This window comes from Vigna unguiculata, chromosome 3 (genome assembly GCF_004118075.2).
Source record: "Vigna unguiculata cultivar IT97K-499-35 chromosome 3, ASM411807v1, whole genome shotgun sequence".
NCBI classification, from domain to species: domain Eukaryota; kingdom Viridiplantae; phylum Streptophyta; class Magnoliopsida; order Fabales; family Fabaceae; genus Vigna; species Vigna unguiculata.
The window spans coordinates 65,232,344-65,253,325 of NC_040281.1; the positions used below are offsets into that span (position 1 = coordinate 65,232,344).

The following is a 20,982-nucleotide window of genomic DNA, read 5'->3' on the forward strand; positions in this document are numbered from 1 at the left end:
ATTTTCTACTAAACACGTTATGTATTTTTTAAATAGAAATTGTTAATAAAATATAATATTTCGTTGGATATATTATATATAAAAAATATTTTCTTTGAGTTAGTGAATTTTAAAGATGAGTTATGTTTAAATTATTTAAGTGTAAAATGAAGTTTTATCTTAAACACTCAAATTAATATCAATTTTAAAATAATGACAATAAATGAATGAAGGAAATACAAGGATATTCCTTTTCGAAGTGGTGCATATGTATAAATTTTTGTTCCTCCCTCGATGAAACTTAAGAACAAAAACATAATTTTGATATGTTTTTGGAGCTATTGAATTGAATTGATAAGTACAATACAAGAAAATATCTTATTAATAATAAATTTCAGTGACCAAAAGTTGTTAATCACTATTATGACCAATTTAGTATCAATTTACAAAATAAAACATTATTAGTTATTAAAATAGTCACTATTATAAATAAAAAAATATAATTGGTCTCTAAATTGGTTTATAAAATTTAGCTACAAAAGAAAATTGGTCACTAAACATTATCTGACAAGATTTTTGCTAGTTTCTAACGTAGTCTCTACTTAATTAGTGATCAATTATGATTTTTTATTCATAATAATGACTATTTTAGTAACTCATAATTTTTTATTTTGTAAAATTAGTATATAAATTGGTCACTACAGTGATTAATGTTAGTATTATAGTGCTTGATTTAGTCCCACATCGCTTAGAATAGTGAGATATGGTTCTTTATTTTACTATATAAGAGACTCTATGTAAAGCTTTAAGATACACCATAAATACAAATACTTCCTAGTGTAGTCGTGGACGTAAGCATACACATTGTACGTCGAACCACGTTAAATTCTCTATGTCTATTTTTCTCTCCTTTATTCTTTCCTTTATTGCCTTGTTCCTAACAATTGGTATCAAAGCCATTTTTCTTAGTATGCTCTGTGGTTGCAGCATTGTCTGATCTTCCACATCATAAAAGATTTGGTTTCTATTTTTCTTCTTAGGGATCTCAGTTTAGAGAAGTAGTGGGAGCTTTGGTCAAAAGGCGTGAAGTGGATATTGAGATAATTGAAGGGCACTTCAAAAATGCATTTGTCCTTTAAAAGAAGTAATCTCACTTTACAGGGGTTTTCTGATGCAGATTTGGGAGGTGATTTGGATGGTAGAAAGAGCACAACAGGTTATATTTTTACGTTGGGTGGCACAGCTATCAGTTGGAAGTCTAAACTTCAAGGAAGAGTTTCCCTTTCAAACACTGAAGCTGAATATATAGCTATCTCAGAAGCAACAAAAGAGATGATATGGTTGAAGAATCTTCTAAAAGAATTAGGAAAATGGCAAGATGAACCTTCATTGTTCAGTGACAGTCAAAGTGCCATCTGTCTTGCTAAAAATCCAATTCATCACTCCAGATGCAAACACATTGAATTGAAGTATCATTTTATCAGAAACTTGATAAATGATGGAGATTTGATTTTGTTGAAGATTCCAGGTGCAGAGAATCCAGCTGATATGTTGACCAAGACTGTCACAACAACTAAGTTGAGGCTTTGCATTGCCTCAACTGGCCTTCGAGAAAATTGATGATGAAGGCACTACACTAGGTGGTATTATAAATCAAACCCCAAGTGGGAGAATTGTTAGTATTATGGTGCTTGATTTAGTCCCACATCGCTTAGAATAGTGAGATGTGGTTCTCTATTTTACTATATAAGAGACTCTATGTAAAGCTTTAAGATACACTAGAAATACAAATACTTCCTAGAGTAGTCGCGGACGTAGGCATACACATTGTACGCCGAACCACGTTAAATTCTCTGTGTCTATTTTTCTCTCCTTTATTCTTTCATTTATTGCCTTGTTCATAACAACTAACAACTTTTAGTCACTAAAATTGGTTGTTAAAGAAACATTTTCTTGTAGTGATATTTAACTATTAGATTCGATTCTAAGTTGGTTACTCAATTGATTAAGTTATTGAACATTGGATTTCTAGATTTACTTTAAAGTTTTTAAAAAAAGGAGTATAATCTATATTCCAAGGATCTTGAAAATGAATAGGTACATAAGTCGCGAAAGTTAAATAAGTAATTAACATGACTAGGTAGGTGGGTGGATGATTAATTTTAAATTATGTATAGAGATTTGTTAGGTTTATAGAAGGGTTTCACCGGGGGAAAAACACCAATGAGACTTGAGCTCAATCACATAAGGCATTGACACCACTCTCAACCCAACATCTTAAGGCATTGGGTTTATGGGTCTTTTATTCTTATATAATGCTCTACTTTCTCATCCTATTGAATGTGAGACTTAGACTCACACTTGGATTCCTAACAAGATTTGTAGCAATTTATTATATTTGATTGAAACAAATTTATTTGGCTTAGTATAAAAATGTGTATTTATGATAAATCATTACTGAATACATTTAATGTTCGTCTTTACAAGTAATCATGTGCTTGAATGTGTCATTAATTTTCTGTGAGAAGGGAGTTTGATAATTCTCAAATATGATACTTATGCAAAGGATGTTTCATTATTGAGGATTGATTTGGGTTGATTAGAAGGTGATATTTATGTTTTTTTTTATGGATTTGAGAGTGATAGTGGGATGTATTTAAGAGTAATTTTCATGAAAATTTGTGAAAGATTTGACTAATGTGACTAAAAGAAATCTAATTTAATAGATGAAAATGTATAATGACCTATTTGTCCTTGGTGTTAAAAAAGTATAATTAAATGATATTTAGATAAGTTGTAATTAGTTTTTCATATATTATTATCATAAATAAAAATATTATAAATATTTATGAATTCAAAAAGAATAATATTAAAATATATTTCATTTAGAAAATTTAATATTTTAATTTAAAAAAAAAAAATATTTCCAACCACACCATTATGTGAGAAGAATAGAGTGTGAACTCCTTCACAACTATTGACAGAACCTACCACAACTTAACACAGTAACATATCAAATATGGAATACACATGTGGTGTGTAATCGAATACAAATAACATGTATTCGGATACAACCATTTGTAACCGGATACACAAATGGTAGTGCAAAAATGAAATCGGATACAACTATTTCTTCATGTATCATGCATGGAATTGTATGAAAAGTATGAAAAATGTAAAATCATAAGTGAAGGCACATAGAATGAAAGTGGAATGAATGAAACATCAATCGGAGCTGAAGTCGAGGGCTGGTGGCACATCACAAAACACCCATGGCTACGAGCAACTACATGATTTTTTTCATAAGGACACTATGGTAATTTGTCAGTTTTATCCCTCAAATCTCTTCAGACAAGAGAGATTCATTTATCAACTAATCCCGCTAACATTCGCTTTTCCATCGTTGCCTTTCTCAGAAAAATAACATCTCTTTCTCCTTCTATTCATCGCTCTCCATTATGCTTCTATAGTCTTTCATCGCATGAGAACAAGGCCTTAAGGTCACTTTTGCCTATCATTTTTCATGTTTGACTTATAGAAAATTTATTAGACCATTCTTGAAGTCTTTTTCCTCCTATCATTGTTCTTTTCCACTTCATTTATTCCAAGTATGAATACTCCCACCATGTTATTTTCGTTTTTGTTTTCATCTTTTTCTCATGGTAGTTACCTGTTGATAAGAAAGTTATTCACATTGGCCTTTTGAGTATACCTTAAGAGATTCTATTATGGAGTTTCACAAATATTTTCATATAATAACAAAGAGAACACTCTCAAAATAAGGAAACATAGTTAAAAGATCACAAAGTTAAACTTTAAAAAAAGATCACAGAGTTAAACTTCAAAAAGTGAAAAATATTACAATGACTTTTTTCACACACTCTTTACACAAACTAGACATTGTAGTATGACGTTGTAAGTTTAGGCTTTTGTATCTCTTTATTTCTTTCTCATTAGTTGTGTATTTATTGCATTGTTGTTCCATTGTCTTTTCTGTATACTTGTTTCTTCAATATGTGTTGATAATGTTAGAAATAATGACATTTAGATGCTTGAGATAGAAACAATTAATTTTGTATCATCATTTTTATCTTAGATGTTTACAAATGAATATTTTGACAAAATCTTCAAAAGTTTTGTTTCCTTGTTTCTAAATGTTTCTTTTTCTCCATTTTTTATCTTCTCTCAATTGTGTATTTGTTTATCTTTAAAGCAGGTACTCTTTTAAACAAAGACATTTGATTTTGAGTTTCTTTGCGTCAACATCTTCATGAGAAAAATTCTGATGGAATCTTCAAGTTGATCTTTAGATATTCTTTTATCTTTCTAAAATAAGCACTGATATCATCTAATGAAAGTGAATTTTAAGTTTAATTTAACTTTAAAATCAACTTAATAAAATAATATTTGCATTCATTTACATATTATAATTTGATCAAATATATAGTCCATGTGAGATCTTTCACAAATCCTTTCACACCTAAGACATCAAGCATGAGAAAAGAAAAGAGTCGGATAAAGGGTGACATTATAGACTCTAGCAAATCTCATGGATAAGTGATTGATAAGCTTTGTTACCATTGATGAATACAAATTTATGTCCTCATTTAATTTCTAAACTTAGTTTTTTATTTGAGTTTTGTGCTTTAAATGTTTGTTTTTTTAATTAGGGTTTATTTTAAATAGCTAATTTAGTTTAAGATATAAAAATGTGGTAAAATAATTTTTTAACTGCATAAATATTTTGTTTAATTATATTAGAAAATATAAACAAATTTACCAAATTTTTTTCAAAACGGTGCCAAATCTCTTCAAATATCCAAAGCAACATAAAAATCTTTGAACATTTCTTAAATATTCAGAAGTTATCTGCTAAGATTTCATCAACATAATCCATATTCATAGCCAACTCTAAAGATTTAGAGCTACAAAAATTACAAATAGGTCCTAGCTCAACTCTAAATAAAAAAGACTTAAGGAAGGCATTCGTAGGATCACTCTCTTATATAGTTTGCGCAACAACTTTTGTCCAAACACCTAATTCTTCCTTTTCTTTCTATTTTCATCATGTTTTTTAAGGGTTAAATATGTTTTTGTCCCTCAAGTGCAAATGAAATTTGGAATTAGTCTCTTTTTGAAACTTTTGACCAATTTAGTCATTCATCTTTATAAATGTGTGGATTTAGTCTTTTAACCAAATTTTGTTAAATTTATGTTATGTTTCAAGTGTATTTCATGATAGTATTTGAATTGTTTACACTGACATATTTTCTCTTCAATGTTAACTCAAATATTATCATAAAACGCTTTTGAAACGTCAAATAAACTTAACAAAGTTTGGTTAAAATGACTAAATTCATGTATTTCTAAAGATGAATGACTAAATTGGTTAAAATTTTTAAAAATGGACTAATTTCAAATTTCACTAAAACTTGAAGGACCAAAAACATATTTAACCCATTTTTTAATATCTCCATAGAGTATAGAGTGCTAAGTCTCTTATATTGGTTTCCTTGTAATTTTAAATAATGGATTATGAGATTTTAAATAAGTAACAAGATATTCAATTTATTTATTTATTAGAGTTAATTTTTCCCTTTTTTATCTTGAGTTCTTTTTATTGCTTTGGAATGATATTGATACTCAATTTCATGAGTAGTAATTAATAAGAACTCGTATTAATTTTGTAAATAAATAATTTTTAATGTTAGTAAAACTGTAATTGTTATATATGTATATGGTGAAACAAAATAAGTGTTATTAGTTATTTTTATTTATATATTGTGGAATAAGTGAGACAAACTAAAATGAATTTATTAGTGAAATCTAACAACTTTTTTTCCTGATAAAAAGATAAATAAAAAGAAAAGATTGGTACTTTAATCATAGAGTAAAGTACTTCATGATGTACAGTGGAATGAATAAGGTTTTTCAAAGTTATTTGAGCGGTTATTTTAATTAATTTAAGTTTTCTAACTTTTAAATTAAATTGAATAATAATATTTTGGAAATCATGAAGAATCCTAATCTGAAAAAGAAAAAAAATCAACTAAATTTCGTATAATTAAATTAAATCTTTTAATCCATTTTGCACTTGTTTATTTAATTGCATAACAATCCCCTTGTAGGCATTTAGGTAGTTTATCATTTAGTTTTATTTATTTATTTTCATTTAATTTATGCATAGCACTCTAACTGTTTATTCTTATTTGCATAAATCTATTTTTTATGTTTTATATTCCTAACCCTCAAATGTATTCTTTATAAGAATTGATTTTAGTTTAAATCAATTTCATGTTTAGGCGAAGATAACTTGTTAGTTTTACCTCGACTAATATTCATATCTACTCACAAGACAATATTAAAATTGCATTGGAAAAGTATAATTAATTTGATAGTATCATTTACTAGATTATCAATTTATCCTAAAAAAATAAACTTTAAATTTAACTCTATGTCTTACAAAAATAACTTTTAACTTTTAAAACGAAAATTATATATGTTATGATATGTTATAATTTGGTCATATGATATGATATTGTCAATAGTTTTGATCATGGACGATGTGAATCCAAAAATAATAAAAAAAATAATATTTACATGACTATAAATCACAGTTAAAGAAGATAAGAAGATGAATGAACATAAAACACATAAAACATGATTCAAAGTTGAATTAACATTTTTCATATATTTTCATTGTGTAAAATTACATTTTTTTTTCTCTATTTGCAATGCAGAAACTCTTATGTGGTACGAGAGAAATAGAAATTAATTAAAAATACTTGTGAACAATACACCAAATACAAAAACAGACGGTTAATGAGCAACGATTTAAACAACTATTAAGCCATATGATCTGTTGAATTATATAAGTTATTATCTTTAAGAGAAACCTATTATAAAAGGTAATCAATTATTTTAAATACTTAAAAATATTTACATTATCATTTAATTATTTAATTGTACCTTAATTTGTTTATGATATTATTAAATATTTTCTATTTCCCATTCAACTAACTTTTCTCTGAATGGATTGACTAAGTTTTTGAGTTATTTATTAATGAAAAAATATTTTTATTTGAAGCTTTTGTTCATAAAAAAAAATCATAAGTCTATTATTTTTTTAAGATTGTACACATTTTTTGGGTTGGTATTCAACAAGCCTTAGACCATTATAATTAATGAATAGGAAAGACTTTATATTTAAAACAATGTATATTTAGATATTTAAATATTTTTTATTTTGAATTTCGAATATAAACATTTAAAGATAACTCTCACATAAAAGAAAGGAGCAAACATTTTTTTTTTATTTTACAAAAAATACTTTTGATAGGAAAAAAGAGTGAAAGAGAGAGTAATCCATTCTGAAAGCTTTTCAAGAGGCTTGGATGATCCCATTCATTCATTATGTGTTAAGAAAGGAAAGGAAACATTGATTTGTGTCCGTAAGCTTGCAGTATGTGGCGCCTTACTTCCCGGTTGTCAAAATTCTTACGTGCTTCCCTCTCTCTCGGCAACCCCTTGAGACCATTTCCCTCATTATTCATCTTCTCTCTCTCCTCTTCCCATCGTACCATAACTTGGAACAAACAAGTTGCAGTTAGTGAGCCATGGATGACCGAATCGACGAGGACGAGAATGACAAGGAGTTGGCGGGCTTGACCGCTCTTCCACCTCACCGAAAAGCCCATTCCTATAGCCAACAGCTGCGAGGAGCCTCCACGCACAAACGACATCATCGAGTCCGAAAGCACAGTCTGGACGACAGCCGTATATCCAGCAATATTGAGTCTTCGTTTTACGACTCTGACTCCGACGACGACATATTTTCCCGTTCATCCTCTACAAACCCCGGTGGTGGCGAGGAAGAGTACAATGAAGGCAATGACGTGACACAATATCAGCCATTGCAGGAATTCATTGGCACCGGGGGAGGCACTGGGATCTTTAAGGCTCCTTTTAGAGCATCCGTTCATCCAGCGAGACCACCGTGCCTGGAGTTAAGACCCCATCCCTTGAGGGAGACTCAGGTTGGAAAATTCCTTAGGAACATTGCTTGTACGGAAACACAGTTGTGGGCTGGTCAGGAGGGTGGTGTGAGAGTATGGGAAATTCATAATTCCTACGAACCCGGCAGCGGTCTGGGCGGAAAGGTCAGAAGGGGCGACGAAGACGCTGCTCCCTTTTGTGAATCAGCTGATACCTCTCCCACCTTGTGTTTGGCCGTTGACAATGGTAATAGGTTGATGTGGAGTGGCCATAAAGATGGCAAGATCAGGTCTTGGAAAATGGATCAACGCTTTGCTACCCCCTTCAAGGAAGGTCTTTCTTGGCAGGCGCATAGAGGTCCCGTTCTTTCCATTGTCTTGAGTTCCTATGGCGATCTATGGTCTGGTTCTGAAGGTGGTATTCTTAAGATCTGGCCATGGGAATCCGTCGAAAAATCTCTCTCCCTCTCTCCCGAAGAAAGACACATGGCAGCCTTGCTTGTTGAGAGGTCCTTCGTCGACCTCCGAAGCCAAGTCACCGTCAACGGCGTTTGCAGCATTTCTTCTCAAGATGTCAAGTGTTTGCTGTGTGATCATGTGAGAGGTCGAATCTGGTGCGCTGGCCCTCTCTCTTTCTCACTTTGGGATGCCCGTACAAAGGAGCTTCTCAAAGTATTCAACATTGAAGGTCAGGTGGAAAATCGAGTTGACATGTCATCCGTCCAGCAGCAGGATCAAGCCATTGAAGACGAAATGAAGGTCAAGTTTGTTTCCTCCTCAAAAAAGGAGAAATCCCAGGGTACTAGCTTTCTACAGCGCTCACGTAATGCCATAATGGGAGCTGCTGATGCCGTTCGTCGAGTTGCAACCAAGGGAGCTGGGGCATTTGTGGACGATACCAAAAGAACCGAAGCTCTTGTGCAAACAAGCGATGGAATGATTTGGAGTGGATGTACCAATGGCTTACTTGTGCAATGGGATGGCACCGGTTCCCGTGTGCAGGATTTTAACCGCCATCCTTGTGCTATCCAATGCTTCTGTACTTTTGGAACACGCTTATATGTTGGCTATGTGAGTGGTATTATCCAAGTTCTTGACCTCGAAGGCAATCTCATTGCAGCATGGGTTGCTCATAATGGTCCCGTCATCAAATTAGCTGTTGGCTCTGATTATGTTTTCAGCTTGGCTACACATGGTGGCCTGCGGGGCTGGATTATTGCATCTCCAGGTCCTGTTGACAACATGATAAGATCCGAGTTGGCCGCTAAGGAACTCATTTATACCCGACGACACAATGTCCGAATTTTAATTGGCACATGGAATGTCGGTCAAGGTAGAGCTTCTCAGGATTCTCTCTCCTCATGGCTGGGTTCCATCGCTTCAGATGTAGGCATTGTTGTCGTTGGTTTGCAAGAAGTGGAGATGGGTGCTGGTTTTCTTGCAATGTCTGCCGCCAAAGAAACTGTAAGATAAAATTTCATTCATTTGTCGGCTTTATCTAACCTTATCATTTTTCTTCGTAAACACAAGGTTTTGTTTTGCTCTAAAATGAAATGATAATGAGAATGAGTATGCTGATTGATAGAATTAAATCGAGTTAGTTTGTGTACAATATGAATGCCCGTATCCTAACAGTAACCAATCACAAGTTTTCTAATGACGTATTGTATTTATATAAATCTCCAGAACCTCTTATGCTGTGTGATGCGTATATTATATTCATACATTGACTGCCTATATCACAATTGTAGGTAGGTCTTGAAGGAAGTGCAATGGGGCAGTGGTGGCTGGATACTATAGGAAAGGCTTTAGAAGAAGGCAAAGCTTTCGAACGCATGGGCTCTAGGCAGCTTGCTGGCTTGCTTGTATCTCTTTGGTGAGTGATTATAATGAAAGTGTGTTCCAAATTAATCCATTTAGCCTAGTAAATTCCTGTTCCTATTTTCTTTTTGTTATATACTTTTTGAATATCTATCTTTATAGTTTCCATTCTTATTTTATGAGTTGACATTTCTTAATTAGGGTAAGAAAGAATCTTAGAACACATGTTGGGGACATTGATGCTGGGGCTGTCCCGTGTGGTTTTGGACGCGCAATTGGTAATAAGGTTTGTATCAATTTCGCTAACTACTTAATTATTTGATAAGAACCTGGTGCTTTAGTTATGTCAATCAAATGCAGTACTTTAAAGTTTATAAATAATTATGATCTCAGCCATTTGTTCAAATGAAGTTCAGGGGGTTAACCTAAAGTGATTAAGAACTTTCTCTTTAGTTACTTAATTTATTTCTTGATTTCGTGTGGTGTATATTCTGTAGTTATTCTGGTTAACTTTGAATGTCAGCTGCGAAATTTTATCCAATTAAGCAAAATCTAGTTTTCCTATATCTGATCTTGGTTACGGAATTGGGCATAGTATTTCAAATTTTAGACCGCTGTAATTGGGTGTTTTTCGGAGTGATGTGTACTTACGAAATCATACTATTTATTAGCGTAGAAAACAAAAAAAAAAAAGGAAAAGAAAAAGGAAACTAGATATGCTCTAGTTACAATTTTAACTGGGAGAAAGCACGGTGAGAGGAGAAAATACAGATTGAAAGAATTGTCATAGAAGAAACAGCCAGGGAACATAGATTGCCTTTTCTGTTTATTGCACCATGCCAGATGGAATGCTTCTCACTATTCTGGTTAAGTATTTGTTTTTGCAACAATGAGTTACCATTTTGTAGTGCGTTTAAATTCATTTTTTGCCTGGAAGTCATATTGATGTTGCTTGTACAAAAACTGGATTGGGACGAAGTAAAAAAATATTCTGCCATTGAACTATTTTCACTTATGAACTTTGCTTTTTTTTCTTGTCATTGAAATGTACACTTATTACATGGTAAATATTGATCGATCAGGGAGGAGTGGGTTTGAGAATCAGAGTGTATGACAGGATAATGTGCTTTGTGAATTGTCACTTGGCTGCACATTTGGAAGCAGTTAATCGGCGGAATGCTGATTTTGATCACATTTATCGAAATATGGTGTTCACCCGATCGTCCAACCTACTTAATACTGCAGCTGGTATGGTACCATACCTGTTCTTGCTTTGCTCTCTTGCCTTCTCCACATATTTATTTTGGCTACTTTACTCTTCTGGCTTGCCATTGGTCCTCTCTGTTACAGCTGGCGTCTCTACTGCTGTTCATGTGCTTCGTGGTACCAATGTGAGTCTCATGCTTACAGCTTAGATCTTGATTATGTCCATCTTCACGCCTTTCCATCCATATCTTCATCATAAATTCATAGCAGTTCATGGTCCATTGTTTGTGTCGTAGACTACTGCTGGAAGCTCTGAGGAACCAAAACCTGATTTATCTGAAGCTGATATGGTGGTATTTTTTGGTGATTTCAACTATCGCCTTTTTGGTATATCTTATGATGAAGCCAGGGACTTTGTTTCTCAAAGATGCTTTGATTGGCTTAGAGAAAAGGATCAGCTGAGGGCAGAGATGAAAGCTGGAAAAGTTTTCCAGGGAATGCGGGAGGCACTTATCAAATTTCCTCCTACATATAAATTTGAGAGACATCAACCAGGTTTAGGAGGTAAATAGATGGCATGTCAAGTACTGCTTTTGGTGCTTGTTTGTTAAATGTTGATTTCAATTTGGTTCCTCGAACTGATTCCAAATTATTAACTCAACGAAGGTGACAGTTTCTATAATGCAATGACTCTTTTTTCAGGGTATGATTCTGGAGAGAAAAAGCGAATTCCGGCCTGGTGTGACAGAATAATATACCGCGATACTCGGGCAGCTCCAGTTTCTGAGTGCAGTTTAGACTGTCCTGTTGTGGCATCAATTTTACAGTATGTTACTTGGTCACCATTGCTTTTCTGTTTTCTGTTTTCTGTTTTTTCTGTTGGCGACAGTTTGTCATCACTGAAATCGTTTGACAGGTACGATGCTTGCATGGATGTGACCGATAGTGATCACAAACCTGTCCGGTGTAAATTCAATGTAAGAATTTCCCATGTTGATAGATCAATAAGGAGAAAGGAATTTGGGATAATTATGAAATCAAATGAGAAAATAAGATCTATTCTTGAAGATTTATGTTATGTTCCAGAAGCCACTGTCAGCCCAAACAGTTTAGTCCTCCAGAACCTGGACACTTCATTCTTACTTATTACTAACAGAAGTACAAAGGATAAGGCTATATATAAAATTACTTGTCAAGGCCAGTCTATAGTCAAGAATGATGGACAGGCACCTGATTATAGCCCAAGAGGTGGCTTTGGCTTTCCTAGATGGCTCGAGGTATTGTATCTTTTACTTGAATCATCGTTTCCTTTTTTATTCACAGTTGGCAAGGAACTTAGATGCAAATCCTACCACATGTATAAAGTTTGGGTGACTATCTAAAATTAAACAGTTTACAGTCTATTTGAGTCGGCATTGTTACTTAACTTGCAGGACATGGATTGTGAGTTAGTGGGTTGGATTCTCCATAATCCGCTTCACCCCTTTCAGATTCTTGTGTCCCTTTTCATCTTCTCCTCTTCCTCTTCCCGTACAAAATAAAACAGTAAAACAATTTTCAAACATATGTTAAGAGAATGAATTCCTTAACTAAAGTTTGGAGTTCGATTTTAGCTTGAGCATAAACTTGCTCCACTCCAAATGGGTAATCCATCAAGAAGGCAGAGTTTTGAAAAAATGTTTTTTTATCTTTATAAAATTTGAAGTCACTTTTTTTTAAATGTATGAGTTTTAGTTTTAGCTCTTTAAAATATTTTTTGTGTCATATAATGTTAGGATACAAAATAGTAATTTTTATTTTGAAAGAATAAAAACGTTTTTTTTTTCTGACAAAAACTTAAATCATAACTTACTCTACAGTACTAAAAACATATTTACCTTTAAACAAACTTAGGAACATGAGTGTTACATACATGGTGCATTTTCTGTAAATGAAAGAGAAAAAAAAAAAAAACTCTTGTATTAAACAACGCTTTGGTTTTCAATGACTCTTATTCTATATCAAATTATCCTTGATATAGTGACTGTTGAGATCTCGTGAGAGCCTCTTCAGTCTTGTCCACCCACAACTCACAAAACACCTTTAATATTCAGTATGATTCATATTACTTAAAAATACAACAATGATTTTTTTTATAGTATAAATAAAGTAAAATAAGGATCTGTTGTTACTTGTAAGTAATCTTAACGTGCTATGTAAGCACAGATACAGAGAGTTTTGTTACTGAGGCAAGGGACTCAATGGCTTATATGAACTGCCAGGAGTTTATACACCGGTAATGATGCTACTTAAAAATGTCTTTTAATTAGGTTACTCCAGCTGCCGGCATAATTAAACCGGAGCAAAATGTAGAGATTTCAGTCCGTCATGAAGATCTTCATAACCCAGAAGAATCTGCAAATGGCGTGCCACAGACCTGGTGGAATGAGGACACCCGAGATAAGGAAGTGATTTTGATTGTTTATGTACAAGGCAGTTCTTCCGTCCAAACTTCATGTCGGCAAATTCATGTGCGCCACTGCATGTCTGCAAAGACAGCTCGAAGTGACTCAAAATCCAACAGTGCTAGAAGAAATCAAATAAGCTAACTACACAGATTAGTTTCAGAAGTTTTGTAGTTCCACACTTACTCAAGTGGTTTATGACACTGAAAGATGCCTAAATGGTAGGAGGGAAATGTCAGACACATCCACAATCTGGGATTTTTTTTTTTTTTTTTTTTTATATTGCTGAACATACGAAAGCTCTTTGCTTTAGAACAGGTTAGGTTGTCATAATCCCTTTCTATTGATTCTCTGTATTAGTTTAATTTTTAAGAAATTATTTTTTAAAAATTTCTCTTGATTCTTAAGATTATTTCGTTGATAAACCATCTCTCAAAAGACCATTCAAAATCATGGGACAGTGGAAACCAACTTTCCTAGTAATGCATAATGGTCAGGTCAAAGCTTTCCGCACCCATCAAATCTCACTTCCCATCTCATAAAAAACTTCCGTAAAATATTTTCTGTAAAAAAATAGGAGATTGATTTTCAGAGGAAAAATTTCCAAAATTATTTATTATATTTCGGAAAAGAGAAACGAGAAATAGAAAAAGAAAATATAAGACGAGGAAGGAATATAGCTTGACCCACGTCAGTAAACGTTAATTCACGGAAATGGTTCGATTTATTTTTTAATTTACACAAAGAATCTGTTTTTAAAATTATTACGAAATTGGATGAAGTCCTAAGAGTATTGACAATTTTGGGATACATATCAATGATGTCACAAGTAGAGATGTCAATAAAATAGGTAGGGTACGAGTAGTAGCTTCCATGTATTTTATCTGTTAGATAAATATATGTTCTGCTGTATCTGTATCCATATTCGTCGAGTATCCGCCTATTTTTTCAAATTCACGGATTTTACGGATAACTGCGGTATTTACAAAATTATTTAAAAAACAAATATTTAATCATAAATTCAAATAAAATAAAATACATTACTGTCATAAATTTTAAATAAAATTTAAATAAACTCAAGTTTATACAAGTCCAAATAATTATAAAAATAAATATAAAATGACGTTCAACACAATAGAAATTCTTTAATTAGTGTTTCGATCAACAAGCTCATTTTCTCCGATTGATTCCTAAAATATAAACAAATAAACAAATAATAAACCTCAACTGCAAAGTATTCTTATTTTGATTCCATCATTTGACAACAAGCATACCATAAACGTCACTATTTATATAAAGTTTGATGTATATGCCCAATTTCAAAGAAAAGAAAGAGAATAATGTTAAGGGATGTACTTGGAAGAAGACAACATACCAATGCTTGAAGCGGGAAGAATGAAGACAAAAGACACGATGTGTAACTTAGAGAAAATTAGGTCAGAATATGTTTGACTAATACTAGTGTATTGTGCATTACGCATTTTTTAAATATGAATGATAGTATGTTAGTAGGTCATAATAATGTAATGTTATTAAGTTAATATATAAAATAAATTTATATTTATTAAAAATAAAATGAATAGAGAAATTAATTATTGATGAATAAAAAAAAGAAAAAAAGAAAAACAATTTTATAAAAAATAGGTAAAAATAAACATTAATTTTAAAAAATTTAATAAATAATTATATTGTAAAGGTAGAATTCGTATTATGAAATGTAAATACAAAAGAGAGAATCTTCTTTATATATTGTTATATATATATATATAAAAGGATATTTTTGTGAATTAAATGTTATAATTTAAATAATATAAATATAAATAATGTTATAGTTTAAATTATGAACACTTACTTATAATATTATTACAAATGATTTTCTTCCCGGTCATGATACACCATAACAAATATAGACTGCTATCCAACTTATTTTTTATTTGTATTTATAAAATTTTTTACGTGCATATATTATTGTGTTGTTTGACATGTAATTATTTGTGTCTATAAATATATTATTTGCCACAATATAAATTTCAGTTAACTTTATTATCCTTTTCTCTTAAGAGAAATACTAGGTTTAATATTTTGTGACATGTCGCAACCCAGATCGTAACGGGACGACGAAAATAATTAAAAAAAAAAAAACAGACAGAGGAGTCGCTACCATAGTTTATAATGGAAAACTACAGACAAACCTTAAAAAGAATGGTCTTCGCAACCAAATTTGGATTCGGAAGTCGGTTACGTGTGGGAAGGTATTATCATCCACAATGTCCGTCTTAAGACGGTTCCCTCTTTAATTAAGTGTACAAGGTAGAATGTTGATGTTTAGAATATTTATTATTCTCCAAAAAATCAAACAAAATAAAAAACACATACAAAAATATTAAAGATTAAAACAAAATTTTTTTTTTTTATTTTTTGGCCCGACGAGCAGTGTACCTCTTACGTATTTCCATTTGGAAAATCAGGGATAACGTAGTTCTTTATAAAAAAATTTGGTGTTTGATATTATTATTTTGTTTTTTTAATTTTTTAAATTTTAATATATATTTTTTTGTATTAACATCAAGAGAACCCAAGATTCTACATCATAAAAGATTTAGTTATCAAACAAATCTGAGATTTGACATGATATTTAAAATGATTTTATAATTTTTTTATTTTTTATTATTACTAATTTTCTTTCGAAAAAAAAAATTAAAAGTCCTTGAAAAAGTGTTTTGATTATCAAACAAGTCCGAGACTTGACATGACATTCAAAACTTATATAAATAAAATATATATTTTTTTATTTTATTTTTTTTTAGAGAATTAAAGCCTACAAAAAAACACTTTTTTAATTACCAAGATAAAAATAAAGCAAAAGAGAAAGGTTGAGCACATCAATGACAAACCCAAAGTCATCTACCATGAGAACCACAAACACATTTAATCATACAACAATTCAAACGATCATATATTTGATGTTATAAGAGAATCATGAAAAGCATTAGGAGAAAAAAAATTTACCTTAAGTGACCTCCTTTTGTGTGTGTTCTCTAATAAAAAAGAGAAGGATTTTTCGAATTTTTATTTTTATTTTTGTCCTCTTGAATTAGAGAAATTTTGCGCTTATATAGGTCTTTTGGGGTACCATTGACATCCTAATCTTTAATTATAATAAAATATACGGGGAGGAATTGGTCTTATTAAATCGATTAAATCGTTGCATAATATACATGGTACTGATTATAATTATTAACGAAATATTGTCTGTAATTACTAGAATCATATCTTTTTTTTTTCTTTTTTCCCATGGTGGAATTAAAGTTAAAAAAACCTACCATATATATATATATATATATATATATATATATATATATATATATATATATATATATATTTATATATATACATACACGTGTGTGATGGAGAAAAAAGAATCTGAGAAATAGACAACAAAAATATTCAAAATAAGTTACATATTTCAAATTATTATTCAACAGCCTTAAATTTGTTATCTTCTTAAGTTACTTTTTTTCAATATACAACCGTGCCTTATTATTATCCAATAGATAAGATAAGTAATGTTAAAGTTATTATCTAAATATATTAAATATATATATATATTAAAATTTTCTTTCCTTTACTTTTGACATATATTTAAATATAAAAAATGAAATATATTAATTTACCTCAATATTAGTGAGGTTCAATATTTGTGTAACTATTTTTAAACACATTAATATATTTGTTTTCATGGACATGACATCGTTAAATAAGTTTGATAAGTGTTGATTATTTGACCAACTGATAATGATAAAAATTGTTAAATTTCGTTGTTGAGGTTTTCATTTTTTTTTTTGTGTACACAAGAGTTTTATGATTGTTAGTGTAGTTTCACGAGATATTTCATTTGATGAGTCTGTTAAGTATGTTTTATTGACAAAATACAATAGAAGTTTAATTTACATAATTTTGAATCTAAAATTTTAAAATAATAAACTCACGAGTTTTTATCTTTATATCATGCTCACCTTTTTTATTTTTATGTTGTGAAACTTTAATTCATACTAACACCATTATTACGTTATAAAAATGAGAGAAAGTAATAGATAGATATTTTAATGACGTACTGAAATATAGATTGACTTTTTTTTGAAAGAATTATATGGTATTTATTATTTTGTTTATTAAGAATGTTAATATTCAATTATTTATTTATTTATTTATTATTATTATTATTATTAATATTTTAGTATTTTTATATTATTACTAGATATTATAACATCTCATAATAAAGTATTAATGTGTTAGAGATAAGAGTACATAAAAAAGAGATAGAGATAAAACATAACATATGAGAGATAATAGATGATTTATGAGAGATGAGAGATAATAGATGATCTATGAGAGATGAAATATGATATATGAGATGTTCTCTTATCTTATCTGATATCTTTATCTCTTATCTTTGATTTGTGTTATCTCTAATATGTTATCCATTATGTGTTATCTGTTATCTCTTATATGTTATCTTTCATCTCTTATATCTTATCTCTTCTCTCTTATATTTCTTATCTCTTCTCTCTTATATTTCTTATCTCTTATTTCTTATCTCGTATCTCATATTTCTTCTCTTATCTCTTTTCTCTTTTCGCTTATCTCTTCTTTCTTTTTTCTTTTTTCTTTTTTCATTTTTCTTTTTACTATTTTATTATCTCTTATAACTTATCACTTATCAGTTATTACTTATCAGTTATCACTTATCACTTATCACTTATAACTTATCACTTATCATTTATCATTTATCACCTATAACTTATCAATTATCACTTATCACTTATCACGTATCACTTATCGCTCATCACTTATTACTTATCATTTATCACTTATGCCTTATAACTTATCTCTCATCCCTTATCACTTATCACTTACCACTTACCACTTATCACTTATCACTAATCACTTATCACTTATCACTTATCACTTATCACTAATCACTTATCACTTATCACTTATCACTTGTAACGTATCACTTATCACTTATCCCTTATCACATATCACTTATCACTTGTCACTTATTTCTTATCTCTTATCTCTTATCTCTTATCACTTATCACTTATCCTTGTTGGGTCCTTTAAAACCAAACAAATATTTTTGTTCTTTCTTATCTTTTATCTTTTATCTCGTATTTATTATCTCTTATCTCTTATCTCGTATATCTTATATCTTATATCTTACATCTCATATCTCATATCTCATCTCTTATCTCTTGTCTCTTCAAAGATTTTCAAATTTTAATTTTAGCATAAAAAAGACAAAAAAGAGAGAGACCAAAAAAGGAAAAAAATAAAATAAGGAAGAGCCCAATTTGTTTTTAATTATCATACTCCTTCTCATGAGTTCAAAAACCAAGATATTTTCACCCCTATTCTTTGATGTTCTACCTTTTGTTCATGAAACAGTGATATGATTCTAATAATTAGAAGCAACATCTCTTCCAATGATTAGAATCAATATTATTGATGATGATTGATATTGTGCCTTGATTTGTTGTGATTTGATTCTCGTAATGCAGTGCTATAATGACCAATTCCTTCTTTTTATTGTTCATTACCATTAAGGATAACATTACATTGGTATTACAATGCAATGTGTGAATATAAATACATAGTCTGTCATATGAGAAGAGATAAAAAAAAAACTCTACACATCTATAATTCTTGCACATCCCTACTCACATATACACACATCCTTTTTATCTCTCTTTTGAAAAAAAAAACATGTTGAAGGAGGTAGTAAAAAAGAATAAAGAGAGGAGAAAATGTAGTTGTAATGTAAAGAAAACAAAAGTGAGATTGATAGAGAAGAAGAGGAATTCAAGAGACTGAAAGGTACGTCATTCCTATTTTTTCTTTTGATTTGTGAATTCTCAATTTTTATTATATTTTGTTTTAACATTATACGTGTGTTTTTTTTCACATAAATTTTACATTTTCTGTTAAGGAATTTATTTTCTAATATTCACAAATATTTTACTCTAAAAATCATAAAAAAATATTTTTTTTCTTATTTCTTTTAGTGTCGGTCCGAGTGTCGCATGACACCTATTTTCAAGTTTCTTTTTTCTAAATCTGGTATTTTGTAGACCTTGTCTTGTTGGTTTTTCCGTAGTGTTCCATAATAAACTATGGTGACGACTCCAAATTCAATTTTTTCAAATTTTATTTTTAATTTGTCATGTCGTTGCGATTTCGGTTGCAAAAATATCTTCTATCTCTTATCTCTTATATGTTATCTATTATCTGTTATCTCTTGTGTCTTATTTGTCTTCTCTCTAGTTAGTTGCCACTTATCACATATCACTTATCATTTATCACTTATCACATATCACTTATCAACTATAACTTATCACATATCCCTTATCACTTATCAACTATAACTTAGCACTTATCCCTTATCACTTATCCATTATCACTTGTCACTTATCACTTATCACTTATCACTTATCACTTACAACTTACCACTTACCACTTATCACTTACCACTTATCACCTATCACTTATCGCCTATCACTTATCACTTATCACTTATCCCTTGTCACATATCGCTTATTACTTGTTACTTATCACTTTTCACTTATCACTTATCACTTACAACTTACCACTTACCACTTATCACCTATCACTTATCACTTACCACTACCACTATCACTTATCACTATCACTTATCAATTATCACTTATCCCTTGTCACATATCGCTTATCACTTGTCACTTATTTCTTATCTCTTATCACTTATCACTTATCACTTATCCTTGTTGGGTCCCTTAAAACCAAAAAAATATTTTTGTTCTTACTTATCTCTTATCTTTTATCTCGTACCTCTTTTCTCTTATCACGTATTTTGTATATCTCATCTCTTACATCTTATATCTCATCTCTTATCTCTTATATCTTATATCTTATTTCATATTTCTTATCTCTTTTGGACCCGATAAAAATTAATCATCATTCCTATGGAGTATCTCATTTATAATGGAGAATAAAGGTGACATGTATGGTTTGTATGAAAAACTTATTTGAGAAAAGATTTGATTTGATTTTTTTATAATTTTGAAATCTTTTTATGCAATTTTAGTATTTTTAATTTTTTTGAAATAGGTGTCATGCGACGCAAATGACCGAGAAAACACAAAAAGTAAACAAAAAAATATTTTTTTTATTTTTGGTTCTTTATATATATATATATATATATATATATATATATATATATATATATATATATATATATATATATATATATATATATATATATATATATATATATATATAAAAGAAACTTGAAAATGGGTGTCACCCGATGCTGAGACCGATAAGTAAAAGAAATAGGAAAAAAATATTTTCTTATGATTTGTAAAGTAAAATATTAGTGAATATTAGAAAAGAATGTCCTTAATAGAAAATGTCAAATTTATGTGAAAAAAAAAACATGTACAATACTAAAACAATATAGGTTTAACCATGCATTTGGTCCCCATTTTGGAGTCAAAATC

At 30.3% G+C, this 20,982-nt stretch overlaps 1 protein-coding gene across 2 annotated transcripts; it reads left to right on the plus strand.

The window, feature by feature from the left end:
- Positions 1 to 7,411: 7,411 nt before the first annotated feature.
- LOC114177553 (type I inositol polyphosphate 5-phosphatase 12-like) lies at positions 7,412 to 13,726 on the plus strand. 2 transcript variants are annotated; one of them, XM_028062946.1, is made up of 9 exons: positions 7,412 to 9,437; positions 9,725 to 9,849; positions 9,996 to 10,080; positions 10,877 to 11,042; positions 11,145 to 11,185; positions 11,297 to 11,564; positions 11,703 to 11,826; positions 11,917 to 12,277; positions 13,310 to 13,726. In XM_028062946.1, exons 1-9 carry the CDS (start codon positions 7,596 to 7,598, stop codon positions 13,586 to 13,588), a joined length of 3,291 nt encoding a protein of 1,096 aa, XP_027918747.1. In that variant the 5' UTR covers positions 7,412 to 7,595; the 3' UTR covers positions 13,589 to 13,726. The 2 variants fall into 2 exon arrangements, with proteins under 2 accessions (XP_027918747.1, XP_027918746.1); XM_028062945.1 differs by having other exon boundaries at positions 10,877 to 11,185.
- Positions 13,727 to 20,982: the final 7,256 nt, after the last annotated feature.

Coding starts and splice junctions, on each gene's coding strand:
- LOC114177553 (XM_028062945.1), top strand. CDS start 7,596: ATGGATGACCGAATCGACGAGGACGAGAATGACAAGGAGTTGGCGGGC. Junction 11,186..11,296: donor ATGTGCTTCGTGGTACCAAT/GTGAGTCTCATG, acceptor TTTGTGTCGTAG/ACTACTGCTGGAAGCTCTGA. Junction 11,565..11,702: donor ACATCAACCAGGTTTAGGAG/GTAAATAGATGG, acceptor CTCTTTTTTCAG/GGTATGATTCTGGAGAGAAA.